Genomic DNA, 18,369 nt, shown 5'->3' on the forward strand with positions numbered 1-18,369 from the left:
GGCAGGAGAACGGGGAAAAAACACGCTGGTTGACTTGGAATGTACAAGATGAACTAGCACAGAGAGACAGGAAACACAGGGATAAATACACTGGTATAGAGAGACAGGAAACACAGGGATAAATACACTGGTACAGAGAGACAGGAATAAATACACTGGTACAGAGAGACAGGAATAAATACACTGGTACAGAGAGACAGGAAACACAGGGATAAATACACTGGTACAGAGAGACAGGAAACACAGGGATAAATACACTGGCACAGAGAGACAGGAAACACAGGGATAAATACACTGGTACAGAGAGACAGGAAACACAGGGATAAATACACTGGCACAGAGAGACAGGAAACACAGGGATATATACACTGGCACAGAGAGACAGGAAACACAGGGATAAATACACTGGTACAGAGAGACAGGAAACACAGGGATAAATACACTGGTACAGAGAGACAGGAAACACAGGGATAAATACACTGGTACAGAGAGACAGGAAACACAGGGATAAATACACTGGCACAGAGAGACAGGAAACACAGGGATAAATACACTGGTACAGAGAGACAGGAAACACAGGGATAAATACACTGGCACAGAGAGACAGGAAACACAGGGATAAATACACCGATCTCGACAAACCATTTCTATATAGACCTTGCTTTGTGCTCGGGGGCATTATCATGCTGAAAGAGGAAAGGGCTTCCCCAAAGTCGGAAGCACAGATTCGTCTAGAATGTCATTTTATGCTGTAACGATAAGATTTCCCTTCACTAGAACTAAGGGGCCTAGCCTGAACCATGAAAAACAGCCCCAGACCATTATTCCTCCTCCACCAAACTTTAAAGTTGCGACTATGCGTTCGGGCAGGTAGCGTTCTCCTGGCATCCGCCAAACCCAGATTCGTCTGTCGGACTGCAAGATGGTGAAGGTTGATTCATCACTCCAGACAATGCGTTTCCACTGCTCCAGTCCAATGGCGGCGAGCTTTGCACCACTCCAGCCGACATTTGGAATTGTGCATGGTGATCTGAGGCTTGTGTGCAGCTGCTCGGCCATGGAAACCCATTTCATGAAGCCCCAGACGAACAGTTATTGTGCTGATGTTGCTTCCAGAGGCAGTTTGGAACTCGGTAGTGAGTGTTGCAACCGAGGACAGACGATTTTTACGCACTACGCCCTTCAGCAGTCGGATGTCCCATTCTGTGAGCTTGTGTGGTCTACCACTTTGCGACTGAGCCGTTGTTGCTCCTAGACATTTCCACTTCACAATAACAGCACTTACAGTTGACCGGGGCAGCTCTATCAGGGCAGGTGAACTGACTGGTTGGAAAGGTGGTATCCTATGACGGTGCCACGTTGAACGTCACTGAGCTCTTCAGTAAGGCCATTCTACTACCAGTGTTTGTCTATGGAGATTGCATGGCTGTGTGCTCGATTTTATACACCTGTCAGCAACGGGTGTGGCTGAAATAGCAGAATCCACATACTTTTGTATATATAGTGTATCTCTCAAACACACACTTCATTTCAGTTGAGCAGACAAATGTTTTAGCAATACTGACCTCTAATGGTGATCGGAAGTATTGCAACACAAACATAATTTAAATTGCGTAGAACACATAACTGCTTACCTATTATCTTACCATGCTTTCCTGTCACACACACAGCATTCTAGTCAAACCATAAATAGACACCTTGGATTGTATTGATGTACAGTCTGACTCCTCTTCCTGTCCTCTCCAGGTGAGAACAAGATCCACTTCATCCCAGGTATGATAGGTCCCTTCCTGGGTGTGACCCTGGTGCCTCAGGGGGAGGTCAGGAACATCATGATCCCTATCTTCCACGACATGATGGACTGGGAGCAGAGGAAGAACGGGAACTTCAAACAGGTCAGAGTTCATACCTTATATTTCATCAGGTCAGAGTTCATACCTTATATTGCATCAGGTCAGGGTTCATACCTTATATTGCATCAGGTCAGGGTTCATACCTTATATTGCATCAGGTCAGGGTTCATACCTTATATTGCATCAGGTCAGAGTTCATACCTTATATTGCATCAGGTCAGGGTTCATACCTTATATTTCATCAGGTCAGGGTTCATACCTTATATTTCATCAGGTCAGGGTTCATACCTTATATTGCATCAGGTCAGGGTTGCCGTTTTTTTTATTTCACAAAAAAATATCTTTCTCTACTCAAGATCTTTATCAGAAATGTTCCCTCAGAGACGGTGTATCGTGTTGACAACCCACAGATACAACGGTAGAAGAACACTGGTTTACGTCTTGTTGTAACGTCACCTGAATTGACTTGTGTTCAGGTGGAGGCAGAGCTGATTGACAAGCTAGACAGTCTGGTGTCTGAGGGGAAAGGAGACGAGAACTACCGTGAGCTCTTCAGCCTGCTGTAAGAACACACACATATTCAAACACACACACACACCTACACCAACACACACCTACGCACACACACACCTACACACACACACCTACACACACCTACACACACACACCTACACACACACCTACACACACACACACACACACACACACACACACACACACACACACACACACACACACACACACACACACACACACACACACACACACACACACACACACACACACACACACACACACACACACACACACACACACACACGGTAACATCCACTCTTATAATAACCATTTCTTTACTTGCTACCTTTATAACGGTGTGTTGGCTCTAACCTGTTGGTTTCTACCTGCTACCTTTATAACGTTGTGTTACCTCTAACCTGTTGGTTTCTACCTGCTACCTTTATAACGTTGTGTTACCTCTAACCTGTTGGTTTCTACCTGCTACCTTTATAACGTTGTGTTGGCTCTAACCTGTTGGTTTCTACCTGCTACCTTTATAACGTTGTGTTACCTCTAACCTGTTGGTTTCTACCTGCTACCTTTATAACGTTGTGTTACCTCTAACCTGTTGGTTTCTACCTGCTACCTTTATAACGTTGTGTTGGCTCTAACCTGTTGGTTTCTACCTGCTACCTTTATAACGTTGTGTTGGCTCTAACCTGTTGGTTTCTACCTGCTACCTTTATAATGTTGTGTTACCTCTGAGCTGTTGGTTTCTACCTGCTACCTTTATATAACACTATGTTTGCTTGCCTCTCTTTCTGCTGCGTGTGGGATTAGAACCCAGCTCTTTGGGCCTTACCCCAGGTAAGATAACCCACCTCTAACAGTCTACTGCCCCTAACTCCTCTCTACATGCTGTCAAATTACATACTGCTATGTGTACATGACATTCATCACTCAAACTTCACCTTGGTCTATTGATTGATATATCATCTGTGTGCTGACACCTGACGTTGTCTATGGGTTCATTTCCTCAAACCGAGCCTTGGCGTATTGATTAAGGCATACAGTGCCTTGTGAAAGTGTTCGGCCCCCTTGAACTTTGCGACCTTTTGCCACATTTCAGGCTTCAAACATAAATATATAAAACTGTATTTTTTTGTGAAGAATCAACAACAAGTGGGACACAATCATGAAGTTGAACGACATTTATTGGGCGTGCAAAATTATTCAGCCCCCTTAAGTTAATACTTTGTAGCGCCACCTTTTGCTGCGATTACAGCTGTAAGTCGCTTGGGGTATGTCTCTATCAGTTTTGCACATCGAGAGACTGAAATTATTTCCCATTCCTCCTTGCAAAACAGCTCGAGCTCAGTGAGGTTGAATGGAGAGCATTTGTGAACAGCAGTTTTCAGTTCTTCCCACAGATTCTCGATTGGATTCAGGTCTGGACTTTGACTTGGCCATTCTAACACCTGGATATGTTTATTTTTGAACCATTCCATTGTAGATTTTGCTTTATGTTTTGGATCATTGTCTTGTTGGAAGACAAATCTCCGTCCCAGTCTCAGGTCTTTTGCAGACTCCGTCAGGTTTTCTTCCAGAATGGTCCTGTATTTGGCTCCATCCATCTTCCCATCAATTTTAACCATCTTCCCTGTCCCTGCTGAAGGAAAGCAGGCCCAAACCATGATGCTGCCACCACCATGTTTGACAGTGGGGATGGTGTGTTCAGGGTGATGAGCTGTGTTGCTTTTACGCCAAACATAACGTTTTGCATTGTTGCCAAAAAGTTCAATTTTGGTTTCATCTGACCAGAGCACCTTCTTCCACATGTTTGGTGTGTCTCCCAGGTGGCTTGTGGCAAACTTTAAACAACACCTTTTATGGATATCTTTAAGAAATGGCTTTCTTCTTGCCACTCTTCCATAAAGGCCAGATTTGTGCAATATACGACTGATTGTTGTCCTATGGACAGAGTCTCCCACCTCAGCTGTAGATCTCTGCAGTTCATCCAGAGTGATCATGGGCCTCTTGGCTGCATCTCTGATCAGTCTTCTCCTTGTATGAGCTGAAAGTTTAGAGGGACGGCCAGGTCTTGGTAGATTTGCAGTGGTCTGATACTCCTTCCATTTCAATATTATTGCTTGCACAGTGCTCCTTGGGATGTTTAAAGCTTGGGAAATCTTTTTGTATCCAAATCCGGCTTTAAACTTCTTCACAACAGTATCTCGGACCTGCCTGGTGTGTTCCTTGTTCTTCATGATGCTCTCTGCGCTTTTAACGGACCTCTGAGACTATCACAGTGCAGGTGCATTTATACGGAGACTTGATTACACACAGGTGAATTGTATTTATCATAATTAGTCATTTAGGTCAACATTGGATGATTCAGAGATCCTCACTGAACTTCTGGAGAGAGTTTGCTGCACTGAAAGTAAAGGGGCTGAATAATTTTGCACGCCCAATTTTTCAGTTTTTGAATTGTTAAACAAGTTTGAAATATCCAATAAATGTCGTTCCACTTCATGATTGTGTCCCACTTGTTGTTGATTCTTCACAAAAAAATACAGTTTTATATCTTTATGTTTGAAGCCTGAAATGTGGCCAAAGGTCGTAAAGTTCAAGGGGGCCGAATACTTTGGCAAGGCACTGTATATGTTTGTTCCTCTTTTGTTTTTACAGCCTGCTGGAGAAGATCGAGCAGGAGACTTGGAGGGAGACGGGAATCTCCTTCGTCACCTCTGTCACGCGGCTGATGGAACGTCTGTTGGACTACAGGTAGTACAGGATAGGTCCTTGTTATTGTAACACCAGCACGTCTGCTAAGAGACGATAGAGTTCAGCTTATGAGAGCAGGAGGCTCTCCACACGGTATATAAATCCCTGATGTGGTCTTCTCTCTTTTTAGGGACTGCATGAAAGGAGACGAGACAGAGAACAAGAAGATTGGCTGTACTGTCAACCTGTTGGTAAGACACTGTAGACTCTGGCTGTACTGTCAACCTGTTGGTAAGACACTATAGACTCTGTCTGTACTGTCAACCTGTTGATAAGACACTATAGACTCTGTCTGTACTGTCAACCTGTTGGTAAGACACTGTAGACTCTGGCTGTACTGTCAACCTGTTGGTAAGACACTATAGACTCTGTCTGTACTGTCAACCTGTTGGTAAGACACTGTAGACTCTGGCTGTACTGTCAACCTGTTGGTAAGACACTATAGACTCTGTCTGTACTGTCAACCTGTTGGTAAGACACTGTAGACTCTGGCTGTACTGTCAACCTGTTGGTAAGACACTATAGACTCTGTCTGTACTGTCAACCTGTTGATAAGACACTGTAGACTCTGTCTGTACTGTCAACCTGTTGGTAAGACACTATAGACTCTGTCTGTACTGTCAACCTGTTGGTAAGACACTGTAGACTCTGGCTGTACTGTCAATCTGTTGATAAGACACTGTAGACTCTGGCTGTACTGTCAACCTGTTGATAAGACACTGTAGACTCTGGCTGTAGTGTCAACCTGTTGATAAGACACTGTAGACTCTGGCTGTACTGTCAACCTGTTGATAAGACACTGTAGACTCTGGCTGTACTGTCAACCTGTTGATAAGACACTGTAGACTCTGGCTGTACTGTCAACCTGTTGATAAGACACTGTAGACTCTGGCTGTACTGTCAACCTGTTGATAAGACACTGTAGACTCTGGCTGTACTGTCAACCTGTTGATAAGACACTGTAGACTCTGGCTGTACTGTCAACCTGTTGATAAGACACTGTAGACTCTGGTTGTACTGTCAACCTGTTGATAAGACAACTGTAGACTCCGACTACAGATACCTCATCTGCACCAACTATTACAACATAACTGTCACTGTGTCAGGCTGAGAAAGTGGAACAGAAATAGCGAGAGGCACTGCAGGATTTGTCTTGTTTGTTCCCTAGAACTTCTACAAGTCAGAGATCAACAAGGAGGAGATGTACATCCGCTATATCCACAAGCTGTGTGGCATGCACCTCCAGGCTGAGAACTACACAGGTAATACAACATCCACAAGCTGTGTGACATGCACCTCCAGGCTGAGAACTACACAGGTAATACAACATCCACAAGCTGTGTGGCATGCACCTCCAGGTTGACAACTACACAGGTAATACAACATCCACAAGCTGTGTGGCATGCACCTCCAGGTTGACAACTACACAGGTAATACAACATCCACAAGCTGTGTGGCATGCACCTCCAGGCTGAGAACTACACAGGTAATACAACATCCACAAGCTGTGTGGCATGCACCTCCAGGCTGAGAACTACACAGGTAATACAACATCCACAAGCTGTGTGACATGCACCTCCAGGCTGACAACTACACAGGTAATACAACATCCACAAGCTGTGTGGCATGCACCTCCAGGCTGAGAACTACACAGGTAATACAACATCCACAAGCTGTGTGACATGCACCTCCAGGTTGACAACTACACAGGTAATACAACATCCACAAGCTGTGTGGCATGCACCTCCAGGCTGAGAACTACACAGTTAATACAACATCCACAAGCTGTGTGGCATGCACCTCCAGGTTGACAACTACACAGGTAATACAACATCCACAAGCTGTGTGGCATGCACCTCCAGGCTGAGAACTACACAGGTAATACAACATCCACAAGCTGTGTGACATGCACCTCCAGGTTGACAACTACACAGGTAATACAACATCCACAAGCTGTGTGACATGCACCTCCAGGCTGAGAACTACACAGGTAATACAACATCCACAAGCTGTGTGACATGCACCTCCAGGTTGACAACTACACAGGTAATACAACATCCACAAGCTGTGTGGCATGCACCTCCAGGCTGAGAACTACACAGGTAATACAACATCCACAAGCTGTGTGGCATGCACCTCCAGGTTGACAACTACACAGGTAATACAACATCCACAAGCTGTGTGGCATGCACCTCCAGGCTGACAACTACACAGGTAATACAACATCCACAAGCTGTGTGGCATGCACCTCCAGGCTGACAACTACACAGGTAATACAACATCCACAAGCTGTGTGGCATGCACCTCCAGGCTGAGAACTACACAGGTAATACAACATCCACAAGCTGTGTGGCATGCACCTCCAGGCTGAGAACTACACAGGTAATACAACATCCACAAGCTGTGTGGCATGCACCTCCAAACTACACAGGTTAGATACTCGCACACAAACCTATTCACTCACAAAGGGAACGAGCGTGCTAGCTATTACCTGTGGAATAACCTTTACTTTTAACATTGCTGTGCTTTACTGCTACAGATGTAGGATCTTAATTTGATCACTATTTTGTTGCTGAGAATTTTCCTACACAACAGGAAATGTAACTTGTAGTTTATTTGAGGTTTAAAAAGACTTTTAAAGTTGGTTATTGTCACTTGGAAATGTCGGACTTGATTTGCCCTAATGAAAAACGTATCAACCCCGACAAAAATGTCCATTAATTATAATCCACATAATAATTACTTTCCTGCTGTAGCAAACTGGCTCAAATTAAGATCCTAAATTTGCATAGGTACACTCAATATGGTCGCCGGAATGTCCCTTCTAGTGACTCTCTTTCTATAATTCTACAGAGGCTGCGTTCACCCTGCTGTTGAACTGGGTTTGGTCCCTAGAACTGTACTATCAATCTGAGGGTTTTCCTCCACTACCCAGCTATATGTTGTTCACTATGATGTATATACACTATATGTCTGTACGTTACTCTACAGAGGCTGCGTTCACACTGCTGTTGTACTGGGAGCTGCTGCATTGGGAGGAGAGGCCTCTGAGGGAGTTCCTCCACTACCCAGCCCAGAGCGAGTGGCATCGCAAAGAGGGCCTCTGTCGTAAGGTCATCAACTACTTCAACAAGGGCAAGGTAGGTGGAAGAACGCAATGGAACACTAACGTGTCATCAATCGTTTACTCTCATAATCAATCAATCAATCAATCAACCCATTAACTCATGAACCAGCAGCTATAGCAGTATTTGTCCGTATTGAAAACAAACTAATTACTGATACATTTCCACATCCGGAACTGTGTTTCTTCAGTGCTGGGAGTATGGGATACCGCTGTGCAGAGAGCTGGCTTACCAGTATGAGACCTTGTACGACTACCAAAGCCTCAGCTGGATAAGGGTAATTAGATGTAGTACATGACTGATGTTTGTGAACTTTCATGACCCAGATTTTCATCAAATGTCAAAGGAAGATTTGCACAGAAATGTAGGATTCAGCCTTTTGTTTTGTCCGAATATTTAGGATTCAGCCTTTTGTTTTGTCAGAAAATGGAGGCAGCATACTATGACAACATCATGGAGCAGCAACGTCTAGAACCTGAGTTCTTCAGGGTGGGCTTCTACGGACGCAAGTTCCCCTTCTTCCTAAGAGTGAGTCAATCCATGCTCCCAAATCACACCCTATTCCCTTTATAGTGCACTCCTTATTTAGGGCACATCCCAAATTACACCCTATTCCCTATGTTGTGCACTACTTCTGTTCTGACCAGAGTAAGTCAATCCTACTGCATAGGTAAGATCCCAAATGAAACTCTATACCCTACCCTAGATATTTCTGCCCAGAACCACATAAGGAATAGAGTGTAATTTGAGATACAATCGATGTCCTTATAATTTGCCACTGAATGTCATTGCTTGAGATAAGTCATATTCTGTTCTTTATTGAGACTCATATTGTACAGAGCGAATATTATTCTGTTCAGAATATTCTAGTTTTTTATTGAGACTCATATTGTATAGAGCGAATATTATTCTGTTCAGAATATTCTAGTTCTTTATTGAGACTCATATTGTACAGAGCGAATATTATTCTGTTCAGAATATTCTAGTTTTTACTCATCCCAGGATGTGTCCCCTAACAGAACAAGGAGTTTGTCTGCCGTGGTCATGACTACGAACGTTTAGAAGCCTTCCAGCAAAGGATGCTGGGAGAATTCCCACAAGCCATTGCCATGCAACACCCCAACCAACCAGACGAGGCCATTTTACAGTGTGACGCCCAGTGTATCCTTCTACAATAAAGTTGGAAACCGGAGCTTTAGTATGTATGTGTGTGTGTGTCTGTGTGCTTTTGTATGTGCATAATGTGTATTTGCATAATGTGTATGTGCATAATGTGTATGTGCATAATGTGTATTTGCATAATGTTTATGTGCATAATGTGTATTTGCATAATGTGTATGTGCATAATGTGTATGTGCATAATGTGTATGTGCATAATGTGTATGTGCATAATGTGTATGTGCATAATGTGTATGTGCATAATGTGTATGTGCATAATGTTTATGTGCATAATGTGTATGTGCATAATGTGTATGTGCATAATGTGTATGTGAACATGTCCCTATGCCTCCCCCAAAAAACCTGCCTTCCACCCGAACTGTGTTCCTTGACACAGCACTCCTCAGACCTCCAGATCTATGCCGTTTCGGCGGTACCGGAGAACGTCAACGTTCTCCAGATGGACCGGGTTCCAGACCGCATCAAGAGCTTCTACCGAGTCAACAACGTGCGCCGCTTTCGCTACGACCGGCCCTTCCACAAAGGATCCAAAGACCGAGAGAACGAGTTCAAGAGCTTGTGGATCGAGAGGACTACGCTGATCCTCACACATCCTCTCCCTGGTATCTCCCGTTGGTTTGAGGTGGAGAAGAGAGAGCTGGTGAGTAACCATCGTTTCCCAAAGTCGTCATCAACCTTGTGATTATTTGAATCCGGCGTGTTGGGCTAGGGCAAAACGTGCACCCCTTGGCGTCCACAGGATCGAGTTTGGGAAACGCAGCTATACAGTAATGACGATATTATATACCACTGTGTTACCGATGCGCTGCTTTTGTACAGCAGATGAAAATAAGTGCTAAAAATCTGTCACATGCTGTAATGAGGATGTGTAACGTAACGTAGCATAACGTAGCGTAGCGTAGCATAACGTAGCATAACGTAGCGTAGCGTAGCATAACATACTATGGCTTGCGAAAGTATTCATCCCCTTGGCATTTTTCCTATTTTGTTGCCTTATAACCTGGAATTAAAATATAATTTTTTGGGGGGGTTGTATCATTTGATTTATACAACATTTTTTTGTTTTTTGTTCCGGAGTTCTAAATTGAGCAGCTGCTGAAAAATGAGCTCCTGTATATATTGAGATTTAAATGGTTTTTTAGAGTGAAGTACATCGAAAAAATCAAGAGAAAACTGCAAGACTCAATAGAAGACAAAACAAGGAACAAACCAAAAAAGACAGGCTTTTGAAAAATTAACTATTTTTCATAAAATTGTACAGTTATCTTAGTTAGCTGAATTGCTAGCAGAATTGTTTACTTGTTGCTAAGCAGTTGCTAGGGACTCTCCTGGAAGAAGCTAGCTAGCTTACAAAGAATAACAACAAAAAATATCTAGTTAACAGAAGAAAGGAAGACAAAATAAGGACAAAAGAAGGACAGAAGAAAAAGGAAAAGAAAGAGGACAACAAAGTGAAACAGTCAGCACTTCTATTGCAACTTCGTATTTCGTCGTCCTAACGTAGTCTACACTGCTATCTGCCCAGCAGCTAGCCAGCTAGCAAACGTCCACCGTCTACCGAATAGCAGCACTGTAGAAACTATTACACTCAACTGAACGACTTGATTAGTGTAGTGTTAGCTAGCTACATTGTTGTCTTTGCTGTCTTCGTATCCAAGATAATTGTGTAGTTTAGAGCGTGTAGTCTTAGAGTGATTATCTTAATTTACCGAGGTTAGCTAGCCAGCTATTTGTCGCCTTTAACGTAGGAGACACTGCTAGCTAGCCAACAGCTAGCCAACGTCTACTGAATAGAACTTCCGCACTCAACAACCCGGTCGCATTCCGCTCGCTCCACAGGTAGTATCACATTTTCATTTCATTTCATTACAGCACAACGGTTTGATTTGTCTGATCGTAGCTAGCTACATAGCCGTCTGTGTATCAAAGATAATTGTGTAGTCTAGAGCGATTTTCTAGGTTAGCTAGCCAGCTATTGTCGTTCTTTTAACGCAACGTAACGTAATCAACACTGCTAGCTAGCCAGCTAGCCCCGAATAGCAGCACTGTAGAAACTATTACACTCAACGGAACGACTTGATTAGTGTAGTGTCAACAACGCAGCCACTGCCAGCTAGCCTACAAAGTCAACAACGCAGCCACTGCCAGCTAGCCTACTTCAGCAGTACTGTATCATTTTAATCATTTTAGTCAATAAGATTCTTGCTACGTAAGCTTAACTTTCTGAACATTCGAGACGTGTAGTCCACTTGTCATTCCAATCTCCTTGCATTAGCGTAGCCTCTTCTGTAGCCTGTCAACTATGTGTCTGTCTATCCCTGTTATCTCCTCTCTGCACAGACCATACAAACGCTCCACACCGCGTGGCCGCGGCCACCCTAATCTGGTGGTCCCAGCGCACGACCCACGTGGAGTTCCAGGTCTCCGGTAGCCTCTGGAACTGCCGATCTGCGGCCAACAAGGCAGAGTTCATCTCAGCCTATGCCTCCCTCCAGTCCCTCGACTTCTTGGCACTGACGGAAACATGGATCACCACAGATAACACTGCTACTCCTACTGCTCTCTCTTCGTCCGCCCACGTGTTCTCGCACACCCCGAGAGCTTCTGGTCAGCGGGGTGGTGGCACCGGGATCCTCATCTCTCCCAAGTGGTCATTCTCTCTTTCTCCCCTTACCCATCTGTCTATCGCCTCCTTTGAATTTCATGCTGTCACAGTTACCAGCCCTTTCAAGCTTAACATCCTTATCATTTATCGCCCTCCAGGTCCCTCGGAGAGTTCATCAATGAGCTTGATGTCTTGATAAGCTCCTTTCCTGAGGACGGCTCACCTCTCACAGTTCTGGGCGACTTTAACCTCCCCACGTCTACCTTTGACTCATTCCTCTCTGCCTCCTTCTTTCCACTCCTTTCCTCTTTGACCTCACCCTCTCACCTTCCCCCTACTCACAAGGCAGGCAATACGCTCGACCTCATCTTTACTAGATGCTGTTCTTCCACTAACCTCATTGCAACTCCCCTCCAAGTCTCCGACCACTACCTTGTATCCTTTTCCCTCTCGCTCTCATCCAACACTTCCCACACTGCCCCTACTGGATGGTATCGCGCCGTCCCGTCCCGCGCCGTCCCGAACCTTCGCTCTCTCTCCCCCGCTACTCTCTCCTCTTCCATCCTATCATCTCTTCCCTCTGCTCAAACCTTCTCCAATCTCCTGATTCTGCCTCCTCAACCCTCCTCTCCTCCCTTTCTGCATCCTTTGACTCTCTATGTCCCCTATCTTCCAGGCCGGCTCGGTCCTCCCCTCCCGCTCCGTGGCTCGACGACTCATTGCGAGCTCACAGAACAGGGCTCCGGGCAGCCGAGCGGAAATGGAGGAAAACTCGTCTCCCTGCGGACCTGGCATCCTTTCGCTCCCTCCTCTCTACATTTTCCTCCTCTGTCTCTGCTGCTAAAGCCACTTTCTACCACTCTAAATTCCAAGCATCTGCCTCTAACCCTAGGAAGCTCTTTGCCACCTTCTCCTCCCTCCTGAATCCTCCTCCCCTCCCCCCCTCCTCCCTCTCTGCAGATGACTTCGTCAACCATTTTGAAAAGAAGGTCGACGACATCCGATCCTCGTTTGCTAAGTCAAACGACACCGCTGGTTCTGCTCACACTGCCCTACCCTGTGCTCTGACCTCTTTCTCCCCTCTCTCTCCAGATGAAATCTTGCGTCTTGTGACGGCCGGCCGCCCAACAACCTGCCCGCTCGACCCTATCCCTCCTCTCTTCTCCAGACCATTTCCGGAAACCTTCTCCCTTACCTCACCTCGCTCATCAACTCATCCCTGACCGCTGGCTACGTCCCTTCAGTCTTCAAGAGAGCGAGAGTTGCACCCCTTCTGAAAAAACCTACACTCGATCCCTCCGATGTCAACAACTACAGACCAGTATCCCTTCTTTCTTTTCTCTCCAAAACTCTTGAACGTGCCGTCCTTGGCCAGCTCTCCGCTATCTCTCTCAGAATGACCTTCTTGATCCAAATCAGTCAGGTTTCAAGACTAGTCATTCAACTGAGACTGCTCTTCTCTGTATCACGGAGGCGCTCCGCACTGCTAAAGCTAACTCTCTCTCCTCTGCTCTTATCCTTCTAGACCTATCGGCTGCCTTCGATACTGTGAACCATCAGATCCTCCTCTCCACCCTCTCCGAGTTGGGCATCTCCGGCGCGGCCCACGCTTGATTGCGTCCTACCTGACAGGTCGCTCCTACCAGGTGGCGTGGCGAGAATCTGTCTCCTCACCACGCGCTCTCACCACTGGTGTCCCCAGGGCTCTGTTCTAGGCCCTCTCCTATTCTCGCTATACACCAAGTCACTTGGCTCTGTCATAACCTCACATGGTCTCTCCTATCATTGCTATGCAGACGACACACAATTAATCTTCTCCTTTCCCCCTTCTGATGACCAGGTGGCGAATCGCATCTCTGCATGTCTGGCAGACATATCAGTGTGGATGACGGATCACCACCTCAAGCTGAACCTCGGCAAGACGGAGCTGCTCTTCCTCCCGGGGAAGGACTGCCCGTTCCATGATCTCGCCATCACGGTTGACAACTCCATTGTGTCCTCCTCCCAGAGCGCTAAGAACCTTGGCGTGATCCTGGACAACACCCTGTCGTTCTCAACTAACATCAAGGCGGTGGCCCGTTCCTGTAGGTTCATGCTCTACAACATCCGCAGAGTACGACCCTGCCTCACACAGGAAGCGGCGCAGGTCCTAATCCAGGCACTTGTCATCTCCCGTCTGGATTACTGCAACTCGCTGTTGGCTGGGCTCCCTGCCTGTGCCATTAAACCCTACAACTCATCCAGAACGCCGTGGCCCGTCTGGTGTTCAACCTTCCCAAATTCTCTCACGTCACCCCGCTCCTCCGCTCTCTCCACTGGCTTCCAGTTGAAGCTCGCATCCGCTACAAGACCATGGTGCTTGCCTACGGAGCTGTGAGGGGAACGGCACCTCAGTACCTCCAGGCTCTGATCAGGCCCTACACCCAAACAAGGGCACTGCGTTCATCCACCTCTGGCCTGCTCGCCTCCCTACCACTGAGGAAGTACAGTTCCCGCTCAGCCCAGTCAAAACTGTTCACTGCTCTGGCTCCCCAATGGTGGAACACACTCCTCACGACGCCAGGACAGCGGAGTCAATCACCACCTTCCGGAGACACCTGAAACCCCACCTCTTTAAGGAATACCTAGGATAGGATAAAGTAATCCTTCTCACCCCCCCTTAAAAGATTTAGATGCACTATTGTAAAGTGGCTGTTCCACTGGATGTCATAAGGTGAATGCACCAATTTGTAAGTCGCTCTGGATAAGAGCGTCTGCTAAATGACTTAAATGTAAAATGTAAACAACATGCCTACTACTTTGAAGATGCTAAATATTTTTTATTCATATTTTTATTCATAATTATTCACGCCCCCAAAGTCAATACTTTGTTGCAACACCAAGTCTCTTGGGGTATGTCTCTATAACCTTGGCACGTCTAGCCCTGGGATTTCTGCCCATTCAAGCAAAACTGCTTCAGCTCCTTCAAGTTGGATGGGTTCCGCTGGTGTACAGAAATCTTTAAGTCATACCACAGATTCTCAATTGGATTGAGGTCTGGGCTTTGACTAGGCCATTCCAAGACATTTCAATGTTTCCCCTTAAACCACTGAAGTGTTGTTTTAGCAGTATGCTTAGGGTCATTATCCTACTGGAAGGTGATCCTCTGTCACAGTCTCAAATCTCTGGAAGTCTGAAACATGTTTCCCTCAAGAATTTCCCTGTATTTAGCGCCATCCATCATTCCTTCAATTCTGTCCAGTTTCCAAGTCCCTGCCGATGAAAAACATCCCCACAACATGATGCTGCCACCACCATGCTTCACTGTGGGGAAGAGGCTCTCGGGGTGAAGAGAGCTGTTTGGTTTGCCCCAGACGTAGTGTTTTCCTTGATGGCCAAAAAGATGAATTTTAGTTTCATCTGACCAGTGTACCTTCTTCCATATATGTTTGGGGAGTCTCCCACATGCCTTTTTGGCAAACACTAAACATGTTTGCTTAAAGAAAAAAATAAGCAATGGTATTTTTCTAGCCATACTTCCGTAAAGCCCAGCTCTGTGGGGTGTACGGCTTAAAGTGGTCCTATGAACAGATACTCCTATCTCCTCTGTGGAGCTTTGCAGCTCCTTCAGGGTTATCTTTGGTCTCTTTGTTGCCTCTCTGATTAATGCCCTCCTTGCCTTGCCCTTGAGTTTTGGTGGGCGGCCCTGTCTTGGCAGGTTTATTGCGGTGCCATATTCTTTCCATTATTTTATAATGGATTTAATGGTGCTCCGTGGGATGTTCAAAATTTCTGATATTTTTTTATAACCCTGATCTGTTCTCCTTGGTCTTGGTGGTGCCCCTTGCTTAGTGGTGTTGCCTTTCAGAACAGGTGTATATATACTGAGATCATGTGACCGATCATGTGACACTTTTCACATTTTTATAATTTATTTAAACAAGTTTATTTATTTTTTATTTTTTTTTAACTTGACCAATTTGGACTATTTTGTATATGTCCATCCATTACATGAAATCCAAATAAATATCAATTTAAACTACAGGTTGTAATGCAACAAAATAGGAAAAACATCAAGGGGGATAAATACTTTTGCAAGGCACTGTAACATAACGTAGCATAGTGTAATGTAGTGTTGCATAGCATAGAATAGCATAGTGTAATGTAATGTTGCATAACGTAGCATAGCATTGTGTAGCGTAGTGTAATGTTGCGTAACGCAACATAGCATACCGTAACGTATCATAACATAATGTAACGTAGCATACTGTAGCATAACGTAATATAATGTAGCATTGTGTAGAATAACGTAGGGTAACGTAATGTAACATAATATAATGTAACATAGCATTGGGTAGAATAACGTAGGATAACGTAATGTAACATAACATAATGTAACGTAGCATTGGGTAGAATAACGTAGGATAACGAAATGTATCATAACATAATGTAACGTAGCATACTGTAGCATAACGTAATATAATGTGGCATTGGGTCGAATAACGTAGGATAACGTGGCATTGTGTAGAATAACGTAGGATAACGTAATGTAACATAACATAATATAACGTAGCATTGATAATGTGGCATTGGGTAGAATAACGTAGGATAACGTGGCATTGGGTAGAATAACGTAGGATAACGTGGCATTGGGTAGAATAACGTAGGATAACGTGGCATTGGGTAGAATAACGTAGGATAACGTGGCATTGGGTAGAATAACGTAGGATAACGTGGCATTGGGTAGAATAACGTAGGATAACGTGGCATTGGGTAGAATAACGTAGGATAACGTGGCATTGGGTAGGATAACGTAGGATAACGTGGCATTGGGTAGAATAACGTAGGATAACGTGGCATTGGGTAGAATAACGTAGGATAACGTGGCATTGGGTAGAATAACGTGGGATAACGTGGCATTGGGTAGAATAACGTAGGATAACGTGGCATTGGGTAGAATAACGTAGGATAACGTGGCATTGGGTAGGATAACGTGGCATTGGGTAGGATAACGTAGGATAACGTGGCATTGGGTAGAATAACGTAGGATAACGTGGCATTGGGTAGAATAACGTAGGATAACGTGGCATTGGGTAGAATAACGTAGGATAACGTGGCATTGGGTAGAATAACGTAGGATAACGTGGCATTGGGTAGAATAACGTAGGATAACGTGGCATTGGGTAGAATAACGTAGGATAACGTGGCATTGGGTAGAATAACGTAGGATAACGTGGCATTGGGTAGAATAACGTAGGATAACGTGGCATTGGGTAGGATAACGTAGGATAACGTGGCATTGGGTAGAATAACGTAGGATAACGTAGGATAACGTGGCATTGGGTAGGATAACGTAGGATAACGTAGGATAACGTGGCATTGGGTAGAATAACGTAGGATAACGTGGCATTGGGTAGAATAACGTAGGATAATGTAGGATAACGTAGGATAACGTAGGATAATGTGGCATTGGGTAGGATAACGTAGGATAACGTGGCATTGGGTAGGATAACGTAGGATAATGTGACATTGGGTAGAATAACGTAGGATAACGTGGCATTGGGTAGGATAACGTAGGATAACGTGGCATTGGGTAGATAACGTAGGATAACGTGGCATTGGGTAGAATAACGTAGGATAACGTGGGATAACGTGGCATTGGGTAGGATAACGTAGGATAACGCGGCATTGGGTAGAATAACGTGGATAACGGGATAACGTGGCATTGGGTAGGATAACGTGGCATTGGGTAGGATAACGTAGGATAACGTGGCATTGGGTAGAATAACGTAGGATAACGTGGCATTGGGTAGAATAACGTAGGATAACGTGGCATTGGGTAGAATAACGTAGGATAACGTGGCATTGGGTAGGATAACGTGGCATTGGGTAGAATAACGTAGGATAACGTAGGATAACGTAGGATAACGTAGGATAACGTAATGTAACATGAAAGTAAATGGCCTATTATACTCTTATTCTTCTTGGGGTTTTTTCCTTATTGAACCTCAGTCTTCCAGGGCTGTTATATTTTGGTGGCGGCAGCACTACCACTAGACCAAGTCTAAAAATACACTGTTCTTCTATGATGTTTTTACCAGATTGAGGTGAGTCCTCTGGAGAATGCCATCTACGTGGTGGAGAACAAGAACCATGAGCTGCGGACCCTGATCAGCCAGTACCAACACAAGCAGCTCCATGGCAACATCAACCTGCTCTCCATGTGTCTCAATGGGGTCATTGACGCTGCCGTCAACGGGGGCATCGCCAGATACCAGGAGGTAATGACACCATGGCTGAATGAATTCTCTGTTCAGCATTCAGCTGTTCAGCATGATATTGCAGT

General features: G+C 45.0%; 1 protein-coding gene across 9 annotated transcripts in view; it reads left to right on the forward strand.

The window, feature by feature from the left end:
- The window catches only part of dock3 (dedicator of cytokinesis 3), a 532,012-nt gene that overhangs the window by 479,766 nt on the left and 33,877 nt on the right, over positions 1-18,369 (forward strand). For 8 of the 9 annotated variants that reach the window (XM_052474129.1, XM_052474134.1, XM_052474126.1 and 5 more), the window contains exons 32-43: positions 1,747-1,895; positions 2,330-2,415; positions 3,192-3,218; positions 5,040-5,135; positions 5,266-5,326; positions 6,304-6,397; positions 8,127-8,275; positions 8,451-8,537; positions 8,684-8,788; positions 9,280-9,421; positions 9,826-10,079; positions 18,125-18,304. In XM_052474129.1, the coding sequence (XP_052330089.1) occupies positions 1,747-1,895; positions 2,330-2,415; positions 3,192-3,218; positions 5,040-5,135; positions 5,266-5,326; positions 6,304-6,397; positions 8,127-8,275; positions 8,451-8,537; positions 8,684-8,788; positions 9,280-9,421; positions 9,826-10,079; positions 18,125-18,304 (1,430 nt within the window). The remainder of the gene's footprint in view (positions 1-1,746; positions 1,896-2,329; positions 2,416-3,191; positions 3,219-5,039; positions 5,136-5,265; positions 5,327-6,303; positions 6,398-8,126; positions 8,276-8,450; positions 8,538-8,683; positions 8,789-9,279; positions 9,422-9,825; positions 10,080-18,124; positions 18,305-18,369) is intronic. The other variant, XM_052474130.1, reaches the window with a different exon arrangement.

Source organism: Oncorhynchus keta, chromosome 21 (genome assembly GCF_023373465.1).
Source record: "Oncorhynchus keta strain PuntledgeMale-10-30-2019 chromosome 21, Oket_V2, whole genome shotgun sequence".
In the NCBI taxonomy this organism is placed as follows: domain Eukaryota; kingdom Metazoa; phylum Chordata; class Actinopteri; order Salmoniformes; family Salmonidae; genus Oncorhynchus; species Oncorhynchus keta.